Genomic DNA, 27,630 nt, shown 5'->3' with positions numbered 1-27,630 from the left:
TAAAAACGACAGATTCGACATAGTACATAATTATATCCGTGAAATAATAATGTTACTTGCAAATTAACTACCATGTGTTATTTCTGAGATATAATTACTGCACTGAACCTGTAATTTCTATGTTCTATGAAACTTTGTCGATGGCTCACCATCACTGGTGTTGGTGAAGCACGAATGCTCACTTAAAAACTCCTCTAAAACTCTCTCATTCAACTAAACCTCGCGCTTAAACTGAACAATTAACAACCGGAAAAACTCTCGTCCAACTGTCCCTCGGAACACTAGGAAAACTAAATTTCCCCAGACTTTCCTCCCGCACATTTCCTCTCCACCCTTCCTTATTCATCTCTGAGTCAACAAATCACGCGGCCTGTCCCATAAATTCGGTCGACAGGATCCTAAAAAAATCGTCAAGCTCGTCGCTCACAAAAGAGCTGGCAGACGAGAGCAGAAGAAGGATACTCACTGCCAAGTGAATCCTCCAGTGATGCCATCGCGCAGACGGTCCTTCAGGCTCCTCTGTCGAGCTGGCAGCGAAGTGCTCGCTGGCTCTTCCGGCCTCACTGGTGGCGGGCCACTTCCGCCAGCACCGCCGCCAGCACCGCCGCCAGAGAACAATGCCATCCCTCTTCCTCGACGGTCCCAGAGAGGTTATCGCTCGTTCCAAACTGTCCACCACTGACTCGATGCCCGCTGTGGCCCTAAGTCGCGCGTCGTCGAGCCATCATCGCGGGATCACTCGCGAGAATCACCACGGATCGAGAGAAAAAGAATCTGGGGCCCAATAATGGTCCCTTGGGAACGCGTTCACACCTACGTTCGGGGTCGAAGGGTTGATTACTGGAATCGATTTCAGAGTTTACTGTTCAGAGCTGGTAGACTTGTGTCTGGAAAGTGTGAGGGTCTAATTGGGCACAGTGGATAAGCCTGATCTTATATGGACTATTGAGAGCTCAGAAGAGAGCTACTGTTGTCGGTGGATCTGATTGGCTACGCAGAAAAGTATATAGAGATGGCACACGTGCATTTCCCTTACTGGCTGAACTGGTTATACTTATTAGTACTATTTGTAGTGAACTGAGCACTATCTGTCAAAGTGTATTCTTGGCCGAAGCGGTCACAACTACTGAGAAGAAACGAAGACAACTGACGCGAACGAGGGACCAATCTGGCTCTTGTGCTGCCCCGAATATAAGTTTACCAACTCTGATTAGTACTAAAGCCTCCAAAGATATAAAAACAGCAAAAAGGATCGCTAAGTTTGGGTTGAAAAATTGTCCATATTTCAGCTGCTGTCACAGCGACGAGCCTAGGTTCATTTTAAAGGACAAAGGCTCTGGTTCGACCCGAAATTAGTGATCCTTTAATTTTGCTGTGAATTGGTAGTATAACGCAGGTATAAAACTGAAGATTGACCTGTGGTATCCCTAAAGGACGTTTATTATGCAACTGCGGTATTCTACGACCGTGCTATATTTTGGAGGCTATAGGATGTCCTCTCAATGTGTGCTAAAATGAGGCTAGGCTCAGCCCACGAAGCCGCTTTGTCGCGCGAACAAACGATCGGTGGAACGACTTAATCTCGGCTGGTCAATTCACTGACCTGTCCTGAACACTCGCGGTTGCTGGACTAGGGGGACTTCTCGGCACACGAATTAACATCTCCAATCGATTTCGTGGTCGGGAGGGCGTGTCCTTTGACGAGCTTGGGATAAACAAAACTGAGGCCCTGGCTTTGGGGAGTTAGAGGCGGAGAAAGTAGCCTGGATGAGGGAGAATTCGAAGGCTGAGTTGCGTTTCGGTTTGGGGAGGATTATGGCGTGTCACGTGTTTGCGAAAGGGGGGTTGGAGATCGATGATGTGGACTTTGGGTGAGATGAGCAGTATAGGTCAGATCTGGGCTAGATAGAGGTAAATTTTAATAGACAAATTACACGATTTGTGTTTGTAGATTAATCAAGAAATTCACACATCTCAAAAAAGAAAAAAAAAAAGAAATAGAGAAAAACACAGAACTCACACTAGATATATTATTTTCACCAGAGAAACTCAATCATCTCGTTATACCAAAATTTGAAACAAAAGTCTCTAAAGCATAATGTACCGATTATTTCAAAGCAACAATCAATCATACCACTTAGCAACTATACTCCTACTCCCACAAGCTCTGCAATCTTCTATCAATCACACATCAGTGTTCACCTCAAATGACCACCCCAAAATGAGCACTTGCATACAAGAATCGATCGCAGATGATTAAAACTAGCTAGTCAAGCAGCCTACTATGTTCCCAGACGATTTTCTAAGCTCGTTATAAATCGTCGTCTCGTTGAGGCTCGTTAAAGGTCTGGACGATCGAACAAGCTCGACTCAATTTGCGCGCGATTCCGACATTAATCGAAACTCAGCGACTTAAGAGGTTGCAGCGTGCTGCATACTACTGTGCTCGTTGCAACTTCGCGACATGCCTTCTATTTTTAAAACCACGATGAAACTCGATCGATGGGAGGATAAGTACTCCCAGTAAAATTGAGGGACTCATAACAAAATCAATCTTTTTCAAATTTTACGACCTTTTTAATGAGAATATTATCCAATGGCCTGAAACGAGGCTCACGATATAGTGAAGTCTGTACTATTAAAAAGGTGATTTATGCGATACGATAAATATTTTATTAAGAGAGAACTTTATAGCATAAGAATTAAAAATCTATTCGTCCCCTTGGGAAAAAGCAAAAATGGACAGGATCTTGAATTTTATCTTTCTGTTTCGGCGTCTGTTTCAACGAAAAGCCCTGATAACGTCGAACTATGTCGTCAATAAAGTCTCGATAAAGTCTCGATTTCACTCGTTCGATTTGCTCGCTGAACATTCTTTGGAAATAATGTAGTTGAATCCTGCAGCAAGATCGAAAACGCTTGTAAGAGTTACTCGCAGTTCGAGTGGAAACCCGATAAGCAATGAGGTGGCGTTCTGAGGTTAATCGAAAGAAATTCATCGCGCATTGTTGATAAAATTAATAAAGACAATCAAGACAGATTCTGACGGTGAGGTATAAGTCACTCCATTTGAGACTTCCTCAGGTATCTCAATTGATAACAACTTCCTTAACTCAGATCCAATTGTAAGTTGTTTAATTTAAAACCGTGGATCCTGTGGACAGGATCCTGGAAATTGGGCAGTAAGTGTCGCACTAGCTCAGACTCTTTCCACTCAATTTCAAGAGATCTGTGTTTTAAGATACCACTGCCTCTAATTACCGAGGGATAAGTTGTTAAGTCGATGCCCTGCGAATAAAGCTTTTCTAATTTCGTTGTCAATCGAATCTTCCGGCGGTGGCGTGCGCAACGACTTAGCATAGACAGCAGCTGGTCCCAGCGATAACTCCGTAGCGATAGAATCGACCTTAACAACCTCAGTTAAATTTCATTACGCTGTTCATGCGGCCCGCGTCGCCCAAGGTTGCAGCGAGCGATTTTAATTGTGCAAAAACGAGCACTGTCGCCGGGATCGTTGAACAGTCTGTTGCTCGTAGAAATTTCCTCGCAAGAAAGCGACCCACGACATCCACTTCCTCGAGCGAATTCCTCGAATTGGTAAAAGAAAAAAGGAAAAAAAAAAAGAGAGATCGCAATATAGCATCGATCCGTCGCAAGAAAAACAGTCGACCTAAAAACAAAATAGTTTGAGGACTCGACCCACTTGTTTACGGAAGCAAAAACGAGGGAAAAGAAATTTTCCCGCAGAGGTTGCACTTTTTTTTTTCTAAAATGCAAATTACGTCTAGTTCGACGGTCGGCTGAAGGGCGTTGGCAAGGTTAAGGTCACAGGCAAGGTCAGGGACTCGCAGCCCCGATTCTCGTCGAGTGGAGAACACCAGCCTACGCCTCTATGTCGAAAGCCTCCCAGTATTGATCCCTTTTCACCCGCCAAACTCGACCAATCCCAGCTGGCACATCGCATGGTAACCAACGCGCTCCGACACATTTCCAGAATGCGTCGACCAACGTCGTCCTGGCCCACCAGTCGATACGAATTCTCGTGACGAGCGTCAATTAATGCGCGCGATTCCGCGACCCTTATCTGACGAGCTGACACACGCAACTGCGTTCGAATCAACTCTGCGCGGATTTTGTGGCCTAAATTGCGGACGCTCGAATTCTTCAGAGATTCGTTTTATGGGCTGCTGGAATTTCGAGAAGATAAGGTTGAATTGTTGGAAGGATCTGGGCCAGGCTTTGGACTGGCTAGTAAAAATGAGCACCGTGATTGAATCGCTTTTATGGGGTGGTAGAATTTTGAGGAGATAAGGGTGGGTGGTTGGAAGAAACTATGTTCCGCTGATCTACGCTGGATCCAAGGTGACTAATAAAACTTGCTACCCGTGGGTCTCTTTTTCTTGTAAGAAAAGATTTAGAACTCCATTTTATAACACTCTGAACATCAGGAAACAAGTCTGTGGGCATTAAGGCAGAGACTTTGTAAGTCGTATATCCAGAAAACTCAGTTTACCTATTCTTTAAGTGAAGTCTAGTATTACAAAACTACTAGCTGCATTTAGGAATTTGTATCTATAATCAAAAGCTGTAAAAGGACAGTCTAAAAGAGGATTTTTCAACGTGGATGATCTCGCTCTTTAAGACGCTCAACACCTAATTTTCGAGTAAAGGAAAAGAAGATGAGGGCAAGAAAAATGACGACAGAAAAAAAGAAAAAGAGAGGGATCCCTAGAAGATAAGGAAAAAGATTGAGAAACCCTGGTCTAAAATATCAGAAAACAATTTCTCCATCTCCAAATCCAGAAACTCATATCCCAAACCCCAAAATTCCCAATTCTCATAATAAAGAACAAGCTGAACCCTTGTCAAATGCCTAAACACTAATGTTAATTCAGAATCCCCCGAAACAGCCTCAAGCACAGTCTCTCCTTCACCCAGAAGGTCTTATTGAGCAATGGTTCCTGGGAAGATCCCGCGAGTCTCGCGTCCTTTGATCTCTGCTGAATGCTCAACTTTTCCTCGGCTCTTTTGAAGCTCCTCCGAGCGTGCTCGTTAATTAGAAGCGAATTCATGAAATCCAGCAGCCGTCAGGGTGTTAAGGAGCACACAAAGCCAGCTGGTCGACGTTTAACAGACGGAGTCAGGATTTTTGTCAATTAGCAGGGAACAGAAGCTTCCGCCGTGCACTTGGGCTCTTCGACTTCCTCAGGGTCTAGGCTGGCTGTACTCAGGCCAGATTAGAGACGAAGGAGACCAAGTCGATCGATCTAAGGAGACGATCGATCCTTCCTTACCACCAGACAGCACGTCTCCTGACTTATACGTAATTTATGCGTAATCACGGGTCACCTTTCGAAGATACTCCTAGAGGCCTTTTGTCGAGCGAATTCCTGTATGTTTAAACAGGGTCGAATCGAATTATCTTCGACGAATTGACCAGCTGAAGCGAGTGTCACCAGTTAACGTTCATGTCTGGCGGTGGTTGTGTCATGGGAACTGCTCGGGCAGCTTTGTTCAACGTTTCTATAAGAGGCGAGTCGATATCGAGATTCTTCAGGGTGACTGCTTTTACGCTCGACTCGATTATTGGCAGCGAAACGTCCCTGTGGGTTCTTTCCATTGTCACAGTAGTTATAGTGAATCGATTTGATGAGCGGTTTTGGAGGTCGATGGTCTTCGAGGGAGAGTACTATGGAGGAGCGATACAGGTAATTATAGTAATTGCTATTTGGTTTCCGATTGACCTCGTTATAGGACAATTCCTCGATAGCCATTTTGGCGAAACGGTTATCCTAATTATTTCGGTGACTGTTGACTTCTGGTGCTTGAAGACTCGGCTGGAACCGGTCCAAGAAGTTGGACGACCTGGAGGCAACAATCGACGCTGCTTGTGATTCATAGTGCTATTACGAAAAATAGAACTAATGGTGTCGAAGAATATCACGTGTTCAAGCAGAGACGAGGAAGTTATTCCCAATTTTTGAGACTTCAATAAATAGGTACATTATTTTCTCAAATTACACTGACTAATTCTCAACCACAGAAATGGACCTCGAAGAAACTACAAGCAGGAAGTCACTCACTGACCTTAAGAATACCATTTCCCTCTTCCTCTCGCGTCTCCAAAAAGAAATCCTGTTTCCACCCCATTTCAACCCTCAAGAATGACAATTCCCTTCCGTCAACTGATATTCACCGAGAAACAACTGTCCAAGAGCAGTTAACAGTGTCAGTGGAACACAGGTCGAACGAAAAGCGTGTTTCGACGTGGCATCGACTGTCTTGCGGTATTCAAAGGTCAGAAACGACCGCGACGACGTGCGTTCGTGTTGCATTCGCGATTCATAGTTGCATTAACGAGGTCGATATATCACCGCGAGGTTATCTGTGGAATTGTGGCGACACGTATCGCTGGCAGTTTGCATTCCGCGATGGGAGCCGCCAAGAAACTCATCCACGGTATCGCGAGAATCCGCGAGGAACGGCAAAACAATTTTTATCGATCCTTCCGGCTGTTTCCAATGCTTCCCTGAACAACCTGGACTTTTCCGTTCCTCGTATCGCAGTCGATAGTTCTCTGGCATCCAAGGGGAATCGAAAAGTTTAGCTTTTTTTAGATCGCTCTCCATTTAGTTTTAATTTTAGACATCGTTAACTGGAGCTATCGCTAACACTCTTGTATTACATTTATAAGCAGATAAAACTGTTAAGGAGTCTCGCTTGGCAGACCACGTGGTGAATGATTGTGCTGTGAGTCAGGTGTTTGTGGGAGAATATTCATATTGTTTATCATCGAAAAATCATAGAATCATGATTTTTCTTTTAAATTAAAGCCTGAAATCTTTGCATTAAGATACTATATTATCTTAAGTTTAATGCACTTCTATTATTCTAACCTTCTAAGCCTGTAAGTATGATTGCCATATTAAGAACTGAGAAGTTTAATGAAATGTAGGGACTTCCTAAAATTTTGGTACAGTACATGGGGTAGTGTCATAGGTGACAAAAATACAAGGACTACTTTAAAGCGATGTAACTTTGCGAAAAAAAATCGTAGTGACTTGAATTGTTTTTTAAATTGAAAGGGAAGGATTGAGCTTTATTCTCCTGCAAACGGCATCCCTGAAAAAAATTTTATAAAATCCCTGCATTCCATCAAACTTTGCAATTATTAATATGGCAACATGCCTTCAAGTTTAAAGAGTTACAATAGTAGAGGTGTATTAATCTAAAAATCGAGACATAGTGTCTTAAAGTACAGACTTCAGGCTTTACTTGAAAAGAAAAATCATGGTCCTACGATAATTTTTCGCGGAGTTATCGTCAGTCAAAGTTGGCCAATTTTTGCCCTAAACTGTTCTATACCATAGTTTTAGTGAGCAGTATATTATATTATCCACTTATCACAATTCCCCTCAAAGATTATAATCACCTCTTAACACCGAACTAAGAAAAATGACTGCCTTCAAAGTACTGAAGTTTCACCTCCCCAGCGCGAAGAACAGTGAAGTTTCGCTTAACACGTTAATCGCGAAGTAATGAAGAAGGAAACGATAGCTTTCGAAGGATGGCGAAAGCAGTCTTTCCAACTGTTCCATAATATAAACCAGCAGGTGCGCCCTGCCCAGGGAGGCGACCTGGCCTCCTGTTCCACCAAGGACGCTAGGGTTGATTGATGGAGCAAATATTAGCTCGTGGAACTACCCGCGCCTTGGCCCAACCTTTTTACGCGACCCCTGCTGCCATCGTCCCGTGCTTTACGCTCTCGCGAAACAACCACTTCTGCTTCTGTTATTCTACTACCTCTTTTCTTTCTATTTTGGGAATTCTTCTTGGATTAAGTCATTACCACGCGAAGGAAGAGAAATTGCCACGTGACGGGAGGCCGCGATATTAGGCGACTGGGGAGAAACACACTTTTCACGATTCAAGTTTGAGGATACACTGAAGTGAAGACGGTGAAGAACTTTCGGCGAGAGGGTTGATATTAAACCTTTCGCTGCTGGGGCCATGAGAAAAGTGGTTTCTGCTTTCATAGGTTTTTTAGGTGAATGTTTTACTGGTCCTAGTTCTGTGGGGATTTTATGTGGATACACAATTTTCTGTCTACTTTTTAACTCTATGGTATGATGGTGTTGATGGGATTGCTTGAACTTCGTTATAAAAAATTGGGTACCCTTGTGTTGTAACATTAAAAATCACCGAAAATACTAAATAAGAAGAAGACTAATACAAAGTAATAAAACTACAGCTGTCAAAGTAGAAGCAAAGTTACGAGCCAGCCCCGATTGGGGTGTAATTATCGACCACGCTACTTATTCGCGACTTACGAGCCAGGCTATCCGCGATACAACATCGACAGGTCCGATTATTATCGAGGAGGCAAAAATTTTGAGAGCAGGCTCGGCGAGGGAGGCGTGTGTTGGGGTATCCGTGCGACTGTAGGAGACTGATTGTGCCGACCTAGTTCCCGAGACAATCGCACAATGCCACCGGGTGTCTGAGGGTTGGTGGTCGAGGAGGAGCAGGGAGACGACTGCTTTCGCTGTTCTGGGTGACGTCAAGGTCGGTGCATCGGTCCTGGTAACAAGTTGCCCCAACCTTTACCGCCGAGCTCCTCGTCTGTCCAACCACCGTGTTTTCTGGGAGACTGAGTTCCAGGAATGAGGATGGGGAAGAGGGTTGAAAAGTAAATCGTACTTTAGGAGAGCTCCACACTCTTTTTTTACTGTTAATTAGAGATTGATCTCGTTAGCGTGGGACCACTAATTTTTTCCTTTTTGTATGCAGCGAAGTACTGAGACTACTCTAGCAGCAGGACTCAATTTTAGAAATGTGATTTTTGTATCCCCTTGTGAGTGAAGCTGAGACTTCAATTTTCCCAACTTTTTCTATATTCGAGTGTTCAAATGCTTTGATAGCTTATTCACTGATTACTCTATGTTTCTAGAAATGAAATACAGGGTGATCAGTTTAACTGGGATCCCTCAAATGAGTGTCAGCAGCACTTGCAATGCTAACAATGTTTAGAATAAATGCTGCCAACACCCATTTTAGGGATCCCAGTTAAACTGATCATCTCGTATAGAGAGAAAACTCTAAGTCTTGAAATCGAATTCTAAAATCGTAACTCATCAAAATCAAAGACGGGTACTCTACATAAATCGACCCAATTTCGAGCTGTGGAGTAGCAGGGTCCTCGACATGTACCGTTATCCGCAAACTTTTGACGTGAACGTACTTCTGAAAAAGATTAGAAGAAACTCGAGGGGTGGCAGAGGATACCAGGCGTTCGGGGATTAAGGGTAAGCGCTTTTAACATGTTACTAGCGAAGACCGAGATCCAGTCTGTCTTTCATAGGAAAGGGTCTGAGCACAAAGGAAATGAGGATTACGATCGCTTGTGAAGTTTCTTATAGAACATACATCCAAGTTAGAGACAAAATATGTAATATATCTTACGTATAAATACGTATGATATAGAAAGTAATTCCTCCCCAAGTCACAACTTATATGAAAGGAAAATTCAAATTAAAAGAAGGAAGTAAAAGATTTATTCTATACAGAGAAAACTTCTATTTTCATGTAGAATCTCCAATAAACACTGAGACATTTTCAAAACCTTTTGAAAGTCCAATCAATAAACCCAAAGAGAATCCATTAAGACGTCGATCAGAGATTGTTCAAAGCACCCTAACCCTCTTTCCGTGTCAACAGGAGAAAGCAAGAAAGCGCCCAAAGACACTAACTTTCCAGCGAGCATTTTTGCGACGTATTTATCATGGTCAACTGCTGCTGCACCCCATTATGCTCCCCTCCTTTCAATTACGTCCCCTGAATCGGTGATCGATTCGACGTTCCTCTGGAAAAGGCGCCATGGACACGTCCCCGAGAGAAACGCTGGGTATCGACAGTGAAACAGGTCTCGAAGCACCGCAACAAATACAAAATAGATTACTTGGACGACGGAAGGTAACGTCAATGGCAACGGAGCACGATCTGGAGCCTCTGGGAGCTTCGACGCGATCAAAAACATCTGGTTAAGAGGAAACAAAGTCTTCCGAGGAACCTTCTCCCCATAAACTTCTGGGAAACGAAGGGGATTGCAACAGAAGGCGTGAAACTTGCTATTTGCTTCGTTTAGGTCTCCACGGTGCTCTGGCTGTGGGGTGTAACGATCGAGTGCATCGAGGTGCATCTGAATTGCGCATCGACTGGGAACGAGGAAATCAATTCTCATCGAAAGAGGGCTAGGAAACTGTGAATCCCTGTAATTCCGATGTCGCTTGCCACCGTCGTCGGCGCAGAATTGAATTAATTCTCGAGGGGTCGCGCGAAATCGTCACGATTCCAATTTCCAAGGTGTCTCGTGCAACGAATATTTGCAGGTAACAAAAGGAGAGCGTAATTTAGATTAACGAAGGATGCTGCTGTGACAGATGATTTAAGTAACACCTGGCTGTCGCTTGAAACTTTTCTTTTGGGGAAAGCTCTTTAATAAGTGCGAAGTAAATCTGTGTCGTTCGAGGTGCACGTGCACCGAGTCACAATCAGTACAGGTGCACTCTGTTATGCACTCGGTTATGTAGTCGATTATATACTCGGAATAAAAGAAATTGTAGTACTTAAAAAATGCTTCAGTTGAAGGTATCGAAATATCTGAATACTTTACATGTACAAATATTTAAAAATCGAGTCAGACATTTTAGTCTTATTTTCATTTATAGAATACACTACCGAAATATGTACGAAAAAACATGGAACACTCTATATATAAAATTTGTCGAAATCCATGAAGACCCACAGCATCGGCAAATTTACCAAAAAACGACTATTTATCGTTAAATCCTCGCTCTCCTCAAACAAGTTAACATCCCACGCTTTGCGTGTCATTATCATACAATACAGTCACCAGTTAAAATTCAGACAGAGACGCCGATCCCGAGACGATTAAAATGGTCAACGATGGCACGAGAGAATCGATGGAATGTGCATGCTGCTTCGCAGGAGAGATAAGAAAGAAATGACGAGCGTGCATGTTTCACGGTTTGCATATTGGCCCATCGCTGTCTCGTGCTGACCGCGCAAACATATTGATAGCGGCATCGAGGAGCTGGTTGGCCCCGTAGCACGTGGCTGATATTGGATTACGACGAATCCTCTTACGATACGCAACCGTCAAGGTTGCCCCGCGACCTCTGCCATTACGCCAGGTCCTGGGGAGTGAGCTGTCTGGGGAGATTGTCACGAGAAAGAATCACGTTACGATAAACACTGAGCACGCTTTGGCGTCTATGAAGCCAGCTAATCGCTCAACCGTGATCATGGAATGCGACAAAATGCAACTAATTACGGCACTCCCTATTCCACTTCCTTAAGAAGAATTTCATGAAGCAGAGCTCTTATCTATTTATCTCAACACGTTGACTGCCACCTTAAGTTTATTAAAAATTCTATCACTCTGGCAGGGATTCTACTTGTATGAAAATTAGTCTTAGTTCATTTTCGCAATTATTTTACAGTATATTTCCTCGTTTATTAACTATCGATAAAATTCTGTATATTACTATCATTCATAATTACCTATGTAACTTACTGTTATTCTGAATCAAGAATGAATTGTGACTCACATATAAGTGACATGGCAGTCAACGTATTGAATGACTCGTTAGAAAAGGCAGAAAATGGCACCCATGGCATGAAAGAAATAAATTTTTGATGACAAACTAAACGTCAAGTTTGAGCACATAATCTGAGCACACCTGTGCAGGATGTAATTCAAGTTGTCTATTTTGGGAAGCAGAGGACAGTAAAAATGCAAGACACTAAAAGCTCACAGTATGAGTGAAGAGGAAGTGTGGAATAAGAATGTTATCTGTGTAGAACTGAGAGAACGAGAGGATTGGAGCATACAGGCACGTGATGCACGATCGAAAGCTTCGGTAAACCTACTTGTCTCTGATGTAGGTCAGCATGACCACTCAAAATCTTTTATACGTATAATCTCTAGGTACCTCGGAGAAGTAGTATCTGTCGCGATTCTGTCGGACTCGATACAAAGGATCAGGCTGGTCAAAACACGTGGAAGACTTGGAAATACGCAGTAGAATGGCCCTTCTTTTTATGATTTCGAGACCAATGAAAATGATGCACGATATCACCTTAATACAAATAATAACACCAGCTGAGAATAACCAAGATTTAGTTCATCAATTGTGTTCTTACGAAGAAGGACTGGTCTTTAAAGAAAAACGAAGGAACTATATTACCAGACAGTAATGATTATAATGAACAATCGTTCAAAAGCAAAGCAAATTGCAAAGATTATTGGAGTACTCAGAAGACAGCGAAAACGAAATGACAAGGTTGTAAAATTACCAAGTCCTCTCCCTACGTTAATCGTGAATGGAGATTGTCGCGGTCCTGTGTCAAGTTGCACGCAGCCCAGCATGGAGTCCACGCTTGTAAGACTCTCTGTTTCTCAACGAGTGAGTTTATGTAAGATTAAACTTTCTACAATGTATCATTAGCGCGAAGTAGGGCAGGTGGAAACCCACGGCCACGATTTGCGTGATTCCGCAACCGTTCGAGCCATCTTTATCCGAACTCGGTGCAACTGAAGCTGCAGCTGCTAGGAATGGCTTCGAGTCGCTGCCGATCAGAAGAAACTCGCGATCAGAAAATCCAAACTGTACTGAAAATCCAATTATACTAAATTCGAAGGGAGAGCAGAATGAAAGTTCAATTTTCTTTTCTTTTTTTATATCTGTTCGACTTCTCTAGAAAAAGATGAATACTATATGAACTCCCATCGACTTAAGAAAATATTTTTTTCAAAATTTCCTGAAATTGAAGAAGTTTCGATTCCCTGAGATGTTCAGAGAGTCTCGTAATTCCCAAAAGGTTCTGTGGAATTTAAATTTCGAAGACTCGAATTTCTCTTCCTCCTATCTGTCTTTCGGGACTCGCGGAACGTGGGAAAATGGAAGGACAGATCTTAAAAATTATTTAGCCGACCACGACGTGTAATTTCGAGACTGACGTTTGCTGTTGACCGAAAAATGGGAAGTAAAGAGAGAAGGGGAAGTCCGATTCCGAGGCAAAGTGGGACGCGTTAATGAATTTCCTTATCAAATCGTGGCCTCGTCGTGCCACGAGCCGCTATTATTATCTCTTTCATCGATCGATACGCGCGGTCGTATTGCAGGACGACTTGCAAATAGTGTGGCAACTGTTTCTGCGCAGGATACGTGTAGGATATATCCGTGGCGAGTATCGATACCTCCTATGAAGGAAGAAACATCGAACCATCTTCGATTCAAGAGTAGGAGCTCTCGAGAGTCGCTCTAATGGTATATCCTTGATCGATAATCCGAGTTTGCTTCAATCTGTTCCTTAGCAGACTTGAATCGATTTGGAAATTCAGTTCAATACATGGAGCTCAAAATTGGAGCAAAATTACAGCTCACTTATAGCCTTTTTTAATTTAATAATAATTTTAAACGAGAAATCCTGTGGGTAACTTCAATTACTTTTACTTTTATTTAAATACACTTTTCTTTAGTTTAGTAATTTTCATAAAAAAGGATAATTGAATAATTTTAATTACTTGCGTACCTAGTTCTGCTCTTGAAAATGTTCCATTGAAACCATTTCAAATTCTTAATAGTCTACCTTCTTTTGGGGGTGGATTATCCCCTACATTCACCAGCTAATACCAGCTGTTATGCAGTAAAAGCAGCATTCGATGATCGTAGGCCCTTCTAAGCTAATATCCGCGCAAATAAACCCGTCAACCTCGAGAAGCTAGTTAAATGTCTCGAGGATTATCCTTCGAGGGCTCAATTAAGATTAAGCGAGAGAACGACGGACGGGTCGCATCGAATAATTGCGTCTCTCCTCTACCCCTTCCACTTCGAAGCCTCCTAATAAGTTTTCAAATTCTAATCGAATTTTCTCCATTCCTCAACCGACAGAGGGAAAATGGCGACTTTAAACGCGATAATCTTCTCCCCTCGTCGACGCTGAGGAACTCTGTTTAAACAATTTCTAATATCGCGGATCCTTTGTAAAAGGCGAACAAATTTAATAATCTGAAGAACATCCTCCAAAGTGGCCATGAAATTCTTTATGCCTTGTGTATTTCTCTATAGTGGAAAAAGAATGTTAATTTCAATTTTCAAAGCGAAGAGTACCTAATGAGAATGTAAATAATTATCGAAGAGGTGTAAGTTTTCTGCAATTTTCAAACACTTTTTCTCTCTAAAAAAAAGAGAAAGATTTGAAGCCTGCGATCGCAGAAATTCGTCGTTTCGCGCTGACGCTACATCGATCAATCGCGCGAGCGCATTTGAAATATTAATCACAGGATGGAGGACGAGATGACAGGTGCATCATTAGTCGCGATAATTTGACAAATGATTTTCACGGCGACATCTTCGACATCTAGGCCAACGCGATTTTCATGCCTTACTTGTACTGAAATTTATTTCATTAGCGGGAAACAGAGGTTCGCGTGGAAAAAATGCCGCGAACAGAATGACCAGCTTGCCTCGGAAACCGATTTCGTCGCGATTTAATTGTCCTTGTTCCCTGAATCGCATCAATTTATTTTCGAAATTCGAGATCAAATTCAAATCGAGCTGAACCACTGTTTTGTGAAATGATTTTAACGAGAAAGTACTGCCCGTGAATTTTAATCTTTCGCGGGAAAATGGATCGCGAGTACACTTTACGCAACGAGATACATTAAAATGATGGCGTACACTTTTTTACATGAAGCTCCATTTTCAAAACAATGCATGACTGTAGAGCTTAGTCGCGTGACGTATTTTTTAAAATAATTCTGATCCATCCTGTACGTTTAATAAAAATCATAAGAAAATTTTTCATGGAGTAATGCACCATGTTTACAGGTGCATTTTGTTGCAGCTGCTTCATTGTTATCGGAATAATTTTACATAAACCTGTCTTCTAACATTTTCGAGAATATGATATTTCTGAATACATTAATAATGTTTACAGAATACCCTTGAGCACTCTTAGCTAATTTATCATCCCTTTAATATTTCATTAACACCAACTGCTGAACATAGAACGTCACTGTTGAAACATATGCAAACATCGTATACTCAAAGTTCGTACCAATTACGCTAATGAAAATGGGAGACAAAAGGTAAGAGAGAACTAGTGTCGAAGAACAGCAGCTTCGAACTTTCAGTTTTCAAAGCGAGCCATATTCACCCCCTGTTTTGTTTTCAATATCTCGTCCTTAAAACTGAAGCTAGAAGTTCTTTCGCTTTAAAACTTCATCTTCTTTTCATCCTCGTAATCAAGCCCTTAATTAATTTTAAAATACTGCGCTAACGAAGTTATTTATTTAAGACCTATAATCCTGAGCAATTGTAGCATCAGAGGTAAGTAACAGAAGGAAGGAAACATTTGTATAAAGGAAGAAATAAGTGGATCACGAAACTGCAAACTAAATTACGAGAAAGTCCCAGCGAAATAGAGTCAAATATAAAAATTTCACAATTTATCACGCGTGGTCGGTCAGAGAACCGAGTCGAGCTGATTGATCATATTAATGGGTTGGTGGTGGTGGGAGGAACGAAGAGAGAAGAGACTGGCATTAATTACAGTAATTCGACGAACAAGCTCTCGCGACGATGTCGTCTCAACTACCTCGGGGCGCCGCAGAAATTCCATTACATCGTCGGAGCAAACGAAATGAAAACTATGACAAAACGTGCTGGAAACCACCTCCAAGACTTTGTTACTGTTTGTTCCCTAGAGTTGCACGCGGGATCTCAATTTTCAGGGGATTCTCTTGATGATTGTGTCGTCACGGACACAGAGAGGTATGAAATCAAGACTGTAAAGATTGTCTAAGATTGTTTTACGTGAGCTTACATTTTAATGATTCAGTCCAATCCAAGTTGGATGGGAGATGAAAAATGAGAAGAATAAAAGCATCAAAAAGGGTTCTTCATTTTTGCTCTTTTTGTGCAAGGAACAAAAAACATAGTTCCTAGTTTCTACTCCCTAGTAACTCCTAGTAGTATCCAAGTAGCATCCAGATAGTCCCTAGTAGTGCCCTAGTAGCACCATGCCAGCTCCTAGTAGTCTTTAACAGTATCCTAGTAGCATCATAACAATCCCTAGTTGTGTCCTAGTAGCGGCATGACAGTCCCTAGTAGTATTCTAATAGTATCCTAGTAGTTTCCAGCAGTTCCTAGTTCCACTTCTCTACAATTCCTGCACATCTATCCTGCTTTACTTCTCTCTCTCTTTTAATCCCTATTCCTTTTACCAAACCTTCACTCCCTTTTTCTTATTTCCACTAATAATTATATAAAAACTGTCACATATGAATCACTAGACACACCAAATGCTAACACATATTTGACCCCTACCTTAAAAAACTTCCATCACCTACCTAGCAAACATTTCCAACCCATTCAAATAATCTGCCAAGACTCTAACCCACATTTCACTCTGAAAAATCGCACTTAACATCCCCACAAAGTGTCAGCCATGGACCACAGTGACATTCGTGTCTCAGCACATGGCAATAAATCCCCATCACGTTCCCATCGAGAGCAATCGAAGGCGAGACGTAAGGATCGAGTAATGCCGGGAACAAGAGTGGGACTACGCCATAGAAAGCGAAGGGATGAAGGGGGTCTATTGAAGATCGAATAACACGCGTCGAGCGGAGCCGAGAGACGCGCATCGTCGACGATCCACGACGAGGCAGAAAGAGGGCTTTATCGCTTTTCAATCCACCCTGGGTTAAGTGCGTCGCGAGAAAGCTCTCTCCACGAGCTACTCTCTCTCTATCCCGACTGCTGGAATTCTGCCAGCTCTAGGGATAATAACCTTCACCCCCGACCGACCACGACCACCCTACGCTTTGCATTAGCATTGAATTAAACCGTGCGTCCACTTGGGACCCACGATCTGGAGATTTCACTGGCTGGCTTTTTCTCCTACGTTCATTCATGTCTTCTGGCTCCATAGAGGAGGAAAGGAACGATGCTGCTGAGCGCTAGGGTTGTTAGACTCTAATAAAGCTGATTCTAGAGCGAAGGATAGTGTAGCACGTGTGCAAACAGAGTTTCATTGGTACACTAATTTCCTCCAGTTTATTAGTATTCCTCCAACTCCAAAATGGCAAACCGCTGAACTATTGATCCCCTGTCAATAACATTTCTCAGTCACCCCATCAAAGGAGCGCCACTATTCGAGCTAATTGAATTTGCATCGCGATGGAAATGCTTGCCAATGCAAACTGCAAACTTCTGTTTAATTGTCGTCTTGGTTTACAGGTAATAGCCTTTCAGACGAGGAACAAGGGACACCGAGAAGAAACGGAGAACGGGGAAATAACAATTTTCTCTAATGGCATTTGAATTCGACGTGTTCATCGTGGCCAAGCAGGGGATATAGATTTCCCATAATGGCACTCGGTAACGCGCATCTGCTCGTGGGAAAGAAACGGTAACGACGTTCCAATACGATCGGAATTCCAGCTTTACGAAACTGAGGAACGTAATTTCGTGTGATTTGAAACATCGAAGCGAGGAAGGAAGTGTTCCATCGGATTCAATTTATTGTATTTAAAAAAGATGATTATTACCTAACATTCATAACTTTCATGAGTTTTACAGCAAGGATTCGAGCGAAGTTAAACCACAACAGGAAAGAAAACAACGATAAAATATTTCATCTAGATTTCTTTGGGACATAACAATTGAGTACCCCAACGAGGTATTAAGAATATCGTTCTGCAGCATCTTGGGGATGAAACCGAGAGGCAATAAAGCTCTTTATGGCTACACGATCCGCGTCTTTGGCCGAGAAAATCATTTTATTCGATTTGAAAGACGATCCTCTCGCGCCAATTCCCTTCAATATCCAGTTATTATCGATTGTCTTGTGGATAACTCCAAGTAGGAAAACAAGTGGAAAATAAGTGTCTGCGAAGACTGAAACATACGACGACAAAAAATAATAAATGATAAAATCTACAAAGTCAAAATAAGGTGAAAATCAAGAATAAAAAATTATTGTTGAGGCTTAGGTTCTGCCTTACAAAATATTAAAAATATGTATAGATATCTAAATTCCACATAAAGTGTGTCTGACGCAAGAACTTACTCTACTTCCGCTGCTGCACCTGAACTAGCGCTCCCTCCAGTAGAGTAAGTCCTCTAGTCAGACAAACTTCAGGCGTACGTACACAAATATCTCTAAAAATTCATAACTCAAAAACGAAGCTTCAAGCACAATCGTGTCATTCTTCATCTTTACCTTATTGTAGCTTGCTAAGACACCCTGTATAAGAGTTTCACAGAAGATGCTAATTTTAGTTCGCTGTCAGTCCTATAGACACACGCGACAAAGATTTTCCTCCAGTGATATCGGCAAAGTGCAACAGTAAACAAAGGAAACGTGTAAACATGAGAACAAAGATCTAAGATTAAGATTATGGTCGAGCACGAATAAAGAAGTTCGAAATTAAATAACCATGGGCGAAGAGTGGAAAACGATGCCACTTCCGAGAGGAATTCACCGCCACGTCCCTGGCTCGGAATTTCTGTGTCGTTACGCCGTCAAGTGTGTTCGAGAAGCGTCTTCATTCACGCCAAGAGACAATGCGAGGGGACGCGTTTTGAGGAACGAAGAATGCACGGACACATCGACATAGTGTAATTCAACTGCTTGCATAACTTTCCGCCCGCTGCCATGGCTGACTGCGCCACCTTGCTGCTCTAACTCCTGCCTTTGCAAGCGTTGATAATGAAATGTACGCAGGGGTTTCTCGTTTCAAAGCTATGCCCTAGCTTTAAATAAGAGTTTTCGGAGAAATTGAATTATTCTGGTACTTTATGAAAGAGAAGGTATTATTGAATACTTTTATGTAAAATTTGTGATAAAAGTGGAGACAGAAGTTTGTAGAATTTAGTGGTGATTTGAAATTAGTGGGATAAAGTTATGTATATGGAGATTTAATAGTCTTTTGTGGATAAATTCGTGAGGCTCTGTGATCGAAGTAATCTCAGGTCTATGGAACACAAGATTAAGAATTTAGTATGCATCTGCAGGGTCTGATACTGACAGTGAATGACTGATGAGACCTGACACAAGTGATCTAACTTGTAAATTGCGAGACACCGAGCCTAGAACCAAACGCTAGATAAATAGAAACCAATACAGTGTCCCATATACCTATGAGAATCAGTATTAATAAGGTTTAACCCTTCCAGGAGACAGGAAATACGAAAAAAATAAGAGAACAGTGAGACACCACATAAAAATTTAAGTTTACAAATATTCAAATATTCGAATATTCAAATATTCAAAAATTCAAAAATTCAAAAATTCAAAACTTCAAAAATTCAAAAATTCAAAAATTCAAAAATTCAAAAATTCAAAAATTCAAAAATTCAAAATCTTTGGAGACACCCACTTCCACCTAAATGAGCGTTTCAAAAGACTAATTTATATCATCAAACCAAAACCTATTTACAATCGCCTCCACCGCTACCTAAGTCCCCAAGACCACCTATATTAAACTCTCTAGCGTCCAAGGCATCATTGCCATACTCTAGCAGATTTCGCCGCTATCTGCATAATGTCCCATGAATAGAACCTCTCGCTGATATCGGGTTTTACGAGTCCCCGCCGACGCAGAAACATACAAAGCCTCCTCGTAGCCGTTTATCTGCGTTACACGCCGGCTTACACTGAATATTCATACAATATATAATAAATAAAATATTCCAACGTAAAATAAACCTCGTTATAAATTTCTTCGCCTGTGTCGAAACGCCGACAAGAAAATCGCGCCGAATACCTGACGAACAACACGTCCAACGTTAAATCACGTCCCAGACTTTTATTATTAGCTCCCGTGCGCGTTTGGAAGATACGTGACGGTTCACTTTCGTATTCCACTGGCGTCCTACTAATGAAAATCTGCGATAACTGTACGTTCGCTGGAAAATTGCAGATCGGCTACGAAGACGAGTGGTATGCAATTTTTCCGCGCGAAGTAGACGTTCAGAAAGTTGAATTTTGATGGGACGAGAAATACGGGCGATCGAGGTGAGAAGAATCTATTCTTCGACCTGGAGCACCTTGTCAGAATTTGATAACCTTATCAGTTATATATGGAGAAGATTTTTCGAGAAGGGTTCGCTCTTACAATCTATAACAAATATAGATTTTAATTTTTTCAGAGATAGTAGGAAAGCTTTAATGAGACGCACAGTATTTATGGCGAAACCTTCAATCTGTTTCCATTTTATAGTAATATTGACTCGCAGTTAAGATTACTCCTCAAATGGTGTGGTATTAATGTCATAATATAATCTAGTTATTTTAGTTGGATCACTAAGTTTCTATAATAAAAAAATTATTAATAGTAATGCAAAGAAAATTGCTAATTTTGTAGGTTACTAACTTCTGCAAACTGTTCTGTAACCTGGAAATTGAATTATTATAACTGTTGTGACTCCTCCCATAGCTGTTAAGTTTTGATACGTCTATATATTATGAGCAAAATACTGATCTAATCCTTGTACACCTTATAAGCTTTATAATCCCCTCGTGCTTTTTCTCCATTTACGTTAATGCCTATTTTCTTTATTACTGCACAATGGAGACAAATGGGACATTTTGTTTTACAACATTTCGTAATCCTTCTGAATTCCCCTACTATTCCATAAAATATTGAAATACACATTTGCTAAATGGAGAAGCATCCTAAACGCATCAATTTGATTCGAATAATCAAAACTCACATTCCCATCGTCCGACGGAGCGATGGCTATCGTCGTCGCCGTAATTGTTCGACATATCGCAGCTGAAATCGTTTTTATCCACAGTGAGATCGCGTGTATAACGACCAGTTGTCGCAAGCTTAATCAAGGGACGTTTGGTCGTCGGTAATGGTTTTAAGTCGCCAATTTATCGCGCATCGCGGCAATCCGCGGAAAAAAAGCCGCGATTTCGCGAAAACAGGTCGTCGAGATAAGGATAAAACAGCTGTCCACGATTCGTGACAATTTTTTCTTCGAATCTCTACGCTGGTCACAAACTATCGAACTTGTGGGAAAAGTTACTGACGAGACGCGTTCATTAAAAATTAATCGAAGATTACTGAAGCGTCGAAGCGTTCAATGGATTTAATTATTGGCTGGCTATTGCAAACGACACGAGGGGAAATTCCGTCGGCGTTAAAAACAATCTACGACAAATCCTTCGTGAAAAATCGACCATTTTCCCCGAAGATTCATCGCGTTCGAATGTTTCGAACGAACGTGTATAAAAAAATTTCTTCACACCTCGCTGCTGTTCGAGCGCATTTAATCAAAACACCTAATTCGTTAGCGTCAAATAAAATCGGGTCGATGGTCGTTACTGAGACAAAAATTCTACACGAATACTGCTCTCGGGGTGATAAAAAGTGTTTGGAAAGAGGAAAAAATACGTTCTCTGTTCTACAGCTACCAATAAAACGAACACGAGGAAAATTTCTGCGTTGAAAAAAATAATGGATAATGCCAGCTTTTCTGTCGTACGTTCTGCAACGTTAGTTCAGCGGTCGCGTTAAGCCAACTGTTTCGTTTTTTTAATAAAACGACAAAAAAGTGAGGAAGAGCGGAAATTAGAGCAAAACGCGCCGAGAACGAGTTGCATCGACGAGGAAAACGACAGCGGAAAAAGAACGTTGCGCATCTTTTGTTCTGGATGTCAAAGGAGATAGAATTCGCAGAGAGCATCTGTCGAAATTCTTCCATGAAATTCAGTCGTTTCCCGTGATCCGATTTCCACGGGTACGGGATCTGACAACCCCTTAAAGCGATTTCCAAGACACGGGAGGAATCGACGATTCCGTGTCAGGAAACCGTGTTCCAGTAACTGTATCTATTAACGACTATTCCATCCTCGCGTTCGATCAATTCTGTCGTTCGAACGAGTCGATGGTAGGAGGCTTTTTTGTACTTGTGATCGCGAGGAAAATTGATGGTACAGCGAGTGAGGGAATTGGAAATAGAAATCTTGTGCGAGATTAACGTTTTCTCCCTGAATTTTTTGGAAAATTTTGATAGCTGGATCAGAATCTGAGGAAAAATATTACAAAATAGAGGCTTTGAACCAATACTGTTCAGAAGTTTCGAAATTTACAAATATTTATAAATATTACTATTTAACGATTCAATGATCTAAAGATTCAAAAATTCAAATATTCAAATATTCAAATATTCAAATATTCAAATATTCAAATATTCAAATATTCAAATATTCAAATATTCAAATATTCAAATATTCAAATATTCAAATATTCAAATATTCAAATATTAAAAAATTCAAAAATTCAAATACTCAAATATTCAAATATTCAAATATTCAAGTATTCAGATGCCCAGGTACTCAGATATCCAGATATTCAGATACTTAAATATTCAGGTTCTCAAGAGTTTCAAATTAAATCAGTACTACTGGAAATCTCCCTCTACTGAAAAAGGGCACTCCTTCACTCACCCTTTAAGCAACACAATCCAAAGGTTCTTATTTAATTCTATCAGCATTCCTCCAGTAATTTCTCTAATAATACAACCCTGTCCCTTGGGGGAACGCGAGCCCTTTACGTAATTCGACCACTCAGAAAGGTAAAATCGAACTCAAAACTGATCCGTTTGCTTTGCCTTTGAGGCTGAAATGGGTCAGGCACGTGTCGCCATTGGGTGTATATACAGTAGTCGTTGGTAGGAGTAGGGTTTACGAGAAACGGAGCTTTCGAAACGTCCCTAGTCGACTGCTCGGAAAATGTGCCCTTCATTATCATTAGCTTGCGCAATTTATTCCTTGCCCAGGATGGAAAGCAGTTGGAAGAGGATTGTCGACGCTTGTGAGCTATTCGCAGGCGAAATTCATCGCTGCGATTTAAATTGGAAACTTGATGAAATCGCGTAAAATGTAGAACACAAGATAATAATATAATTCAAATCTTAGATTATATTTAAGTGAAAGTAAATGTACCGTGTAATCGACACTCCATTATGAAATAACAAATAGATTAGAAATTACATACTATAGCTATTAAAATTCCCTTCTCTTTAAACGTCATAAATTCTGAAAATTAGTAAAATAAACAAATCGTATCATCGATGATGTTTGGGGAAAAAAAAACAGAACAATTTTAATTATAAACTAAAATCACAAGTCCTGTATTAATTAAAAAGCGTATTTGCTTGCTCCATAATATTTTTCCTTGAATACGAAAATGTAAACTGAAACGGATTCAAATTTTTCCTCTCCAGTTATTTTCAAGGGATGCATTTATTAGCTATATTACAACAGTTTTCAAGCAAATATTTAAAAAAAACTACAGATGTAAAATACGCTGGCGGAAATGAAATTCCAATTTTTTTCCCCGACCGTTTTTAATAAAGCTGAATAATTGACGTATATTTTTTTCCCAGTAGATACTCGATCGCAGTTACCATTTCACATATTTTCAATTCCAATTCAGAACAATATTTACGATCGGATTAAGTTCTCAGAGATCTTCATAACAATAGTATGCACAAACATGCTCGGCTATGGAGGAAAATATTCCTCGATTGACCTACTTTAATTAAAACTTAATCAACAAAATTGAAGTATACATCTCAATGCTTTCATATGCCTACAGAATATTTTACCTTCAATTCTACCGCAAAATATTTCGTTAAAAGTCTTTTATTCCAGCGACTAAATATTTTGAATAGCCTCCTATTAAAATATCCAATGTTTACTACGAACATCAAGCAGTAATTAGGATAAATACAGAATCCTAATTTCCTGGAAAATATTCGACATTTATTCCTCTATTATAAGTACCTCTTCTCATATTCCTCCTCCATAAGCCAACGCTAACGATCACAATACCTCATTACAACTTCGAGTACGCGATCCGAATGCCAACCAAAATTACTGAACATATTGTACACGATCTTTACATCCCTCGACGAATAAGCTTTCAGAACTGCCTCACAACGATCAACGCACCCCTTCCCTTCATTACTTCCACATTTCATTAAACGCTTGCAACCCCCTTATCGCGAAACAAATAATCAACCGAACGATCCACCCTCTTCACCTCTCACGGCAGCTCGCGTTATCAGTGACGTCAAAGCATTTAATCGCGCCGTAGAAAAACTTCTGATACTAGTCTCACAGGATACAGCCGAGTTTTTGTAGAAATTCAATTTATAAATACTGCGTTCTGTGAATCCTTCTTCCCTCTGCCCTGTGTGTTTTTCATCAGGTTGTTCACGCTGTTGCAGGAAGAGTTCGATTTGCGAAAGTATAAAGGAAATTAACGCAACGTTCGAATGGGCCGATCCCATCCGATGCAATTTCGCGGTATGCAGCGTTCTTTCCGCGCAAGTTACCGCTCTTTTTTTTCATTAACCTGCCTCTGCGCTGTCGACGTTAAAAAATTGTTCGTAAACCAGACACTCGATTGACACGCGAGTAATGAAAATTTTCAGGACGAAAGGAAGAAGATTCTCCGATAATCTCCGATTTCCTATTTTTTACACGTTATTTGGGTTACAGTTTAATTATCGGTTAGGTAAGTAGGTGTACTTATTGGAAGTGATATAGGGGATGTATTGTTATATGTAGATATATTATATGTGGATGTGTTATAGTTAATTATAGGGGATGATTATAATTTGAGGGATGTATTAGGTTGAAAATCCTAAGTTTTTATGACTTTTTTGTGACAAATTTTTAGGGGAGATTGCAAGATATTTTTGATCAAAATTTGCGTTTTGAAGAATATCCAGATATTCTTATTTTCTCCTCGAAACCGCGACCTAATCTCAAATCTTTAATAAGTGAACATCTGAATTTCTCAAATATTTTACAATTTCTTCTTCTCTACTGAATTCGACAATTTACGTAAATCTCCGAAATTTGGAGTACACTAATGTACTTTCTCTTACGAATGCAATTTATTCTTATAATTCAATGGGTGAAACCTGATCAATTTTTTACCACTTCCCACATTTTTCCAGTGTCCACCCATTTCCCCCATCCTCATTATATTTACACTGTATAATGGCAGAACAGGAAGGGAAAAATCAACAAGAAGGTAATGTAGATAACAGAAAGATAAGAGATAGTTGCATCCAAGTGAGACGCACACGCGAGTGTTTTCAGCCAAAGCATCCTGCGAAGGACGAGCAAAGGTACGTCCCAATCTGATAAACAAGACAACTATGGCTTGCAATAAACGATGCCTTTACAGTGACACTGAAAGACATCAACGCAACAACGTAATCCCTTAATCCCTGGACATCGATTCGGGTAGGAGACACGAGAACAACGACTAAATAAAGATCAAAGGCGTGTTATATAAATAGAAAGGAAAGCAGAGACTGCACTCGAGGAATTTTCTGGGGACCCTTTGACACCCCATATTTGCATCGAGTTTTTACGTGGTACAAACAGTTTGGGAACTTCTTTGAGGAGTCACGTTGGAACCAGATAACAATGAAACGGAATTTGGTTTAAAATTATGTTCAACTTGACTGGATTCACGAACGCATTCTTTTTGACGTTGAAGGAAACTGGGAGGCAGACAAAACTTAGTTACTAAAATTATTTGCAGTAGCTACATAGGTATCGTGCGTATAAGAGGAGGATTGCATTAATTTTTTTCACTATAAACGCTCTGGGAATTTGTTATTCACCCTCGATTTTACACTATTTTCGTATCACGAAATATTAAAAAAAAAGAGGAATATACTCCTTCAATCTAAATAAATGTAAACTCATAGGCTTCGATAAATGAAATAAATATCTCGAACAGTTTTCAAAATCGTTATTCGCGTCAGTTTTTCTGCACATCTACTCCAAAACGTCCCTCCAAAATATTATTGACAAAACAAGCTACAAAAAAACAGTCACAGAGGGATCCACTCTCAATCCATTTACACAACACACGCTGTAGCTCCAACTTAAAAAATATAAAAGAAAGAACAATCCACCATTAAAAACGAACGAAACGTGTCGCGTAAACAACAGAAAGAAACCTTTGAAACATTACAAAACACAAGCAGAAAAAAGTTCACCACCAACACAAACATCACTCACACCAAATACAATGCATTAAAATCATAGATTCAACTCCCCTTAAAAAACTCAATAAAACAAAACGAACTCACAACCTCATGCCTTTCAAATTTCATCCCCTTCCCCTCTCCAATCACCGATCGTTTATTCGGCAGATTCGATAGAAAGAAATCGCCATGAAATATCGTCGAGAAATTACCGCGCGCTTACCGAGAACTGAACTGATCGAGCAGAGGTGGCGAACGTTCGAACGTGTCGCGGCAGCAGGTCGGGGTGGACTGACACGACGAATCGGTGGTCGAAACACGATAATCCGAGGCGGGTAAAGTCCTCGCGGAAGGATCGTCGCGAGGTAACTGACGTTTCGCCGGTGTTCATAGTTGGACAGAATCGCGCACCCTCCACAGTCCTCCCTGTCTCCGCCGCCCAGTCAACCTTTTCCTCCCTTCCCCCCGAAGCTACCATCGCGACCCCAGAACACGGTTGCCAGCCCGCCTAGAAACTCCACCCCCTAACACCGTGTGTCTCGTCCTCTGTGACGCAGATGGACGGTGTCAGAGGACGCTACCTGGAATGGACTCCTCCTCGCCATTGTCCTCTTCCGCCAGCCCGCGTTTCTCGCGAGGAGCAGGACCGTCTTCTCGTCCCCTCGCGACTTTCCCTCTCCCCTCGGCTTAATTGCCGCCGAGGGAAGCGACCAGGATCGTTTAAAGAAATTTGCATGTTCAACCACTCGGCCCGTCCCGCGCATTTTCGCGCCCAGCGCTCGACGACGGTTGCCTACCGCAGGGGCTTTTACGTAACGTTTGGAGAATCGTAATGGGCGCCAGGATGGGTCTGTTTGCGGGTGAATCGATTTTTGTTAATGAGAAGTGATGGGAAGAGGGAGGAGAGGGGTTTCAGGGTGGGTGGAGGTTAGGGGGTGGAGGTGGCTTGGGAGAATAGAAAACACGCGGTTTTGGGTACGTAGTTACGTGGATACGAGGTTCCAAGGGAAAGAGAGCTCGATAAGTTGGATTCTGGGAAACTCGTTTGTGTCGGTAATTATGAAAGTGATTTAAATAAAAAATCGAAGGGAGTTGAAATTGTCACTTATTTTTGGGGTTGTAGTGATTTGCGTCAGGAAATGGTAGATTCAATTTTTTCGGAGTTTTTTTATGTAGAAGTCTCTCTAGTTCTAGAATTTTATCAAATTCCCTTTTCTCAATATCATCTTCGTTTTCTCTAAACCTGTCGCTGGTAATCCATTTAAAACGGTGTTGAATGTCGCCCGGTGGGACACGAATAGATGTCACAGAATCCAACCAGAAGCGAACACCTAGGCATTGTCTTTCAAGCATCTATATTTTCCAAGGAGAACATCTATCTTTTGAACGAGTCTTACACGCTCGAGGAGTCATCGTCGTCTCGCGCAAGGACAGGATTTTGGGGATGACGACGACGAGTTCAATCAAAAGGGTTTTTTATTCTGCTCTGCGTGGAGACATAAAA

General features: G+C 41.2%; 2 protein-coding genes across 2 annotated transcripts in view; both read right to left on the bottom strand.

The window, feature by feature from the left end:
• Mtd (TLD domain-containing protein mustard) overlaps positions 1 to 27,630 on the bottom strand; it is a 174,501-nt gene that overhangs the window by 136,452 nt on the left and 10,419 nt on the right. The gene's annotated exons all lie outside the window — the stretch shown is intronic.
• LOC143178953 (uncharacterized) lies at positions 690 to 26,604 on the bottom strand. The gene is made up of 3 exons (XM_076377900.1): positions 26,545 to 26,604; positions 26,350 to 26,495; positions 690 to 813 (listed from the first exon to the last, which is right to left on the bottom strand). Exons 1-3 carry the CDS (start codon positions 26,602 to 26,604, stop codon positions 702 to 704), a joined length of 318 nt encoding a protein of 105 aa, XP_076234015.1. The 3' UTR covers positions 690 to 701.

Source organism: Calliopsis andreniformis, chromosome 5 (genome assembly GCF_051401765.1).
Source record: "Calliopsis andreniformis isolate RMS-2024a chromosome 5, iyCalAndr_principal, whole genome shotgun sequence".
In the NCBI taxonomy this organism is placed as follows: Eukaryota; Metazoa; Arthropoda; class Insecta; order Hymenoptera; family Andrenidae; genus Calliopsis; species Calliopsis andreniformis.
The sequence above is the reverse complement of the archived record's forward strand: the minus strand, read 5'-3'. Positions and strand labels throughout refer to the sequence as shown.

Excerpts from the sequence above, each read along its gene's own strand:
- LOC143178953 (XM_076377900.1), bottom strand. The coding sequence starts at position 26,604 with ATGGTAGCTTCGGGGGGAAGGGAGGAAAAGGTTGACTGGGCGGCGGAG. Across the intron at positions 26,496-26,544 it reads CGGCGGAGACAGGGAGGACT|TTACCTCGCGACGATCCTTC; the intron begins GTGGAGGGTGCG and ends GCGAAACGTCAG. Across the intron at positions 814-26,349 it reads CTCGATCAGTTCAGTTCTCG|GTGTGAACGCGTTCCCAAGG; the intron begins GTAAGCGCGCGG and ends CCCCGAACGTAG.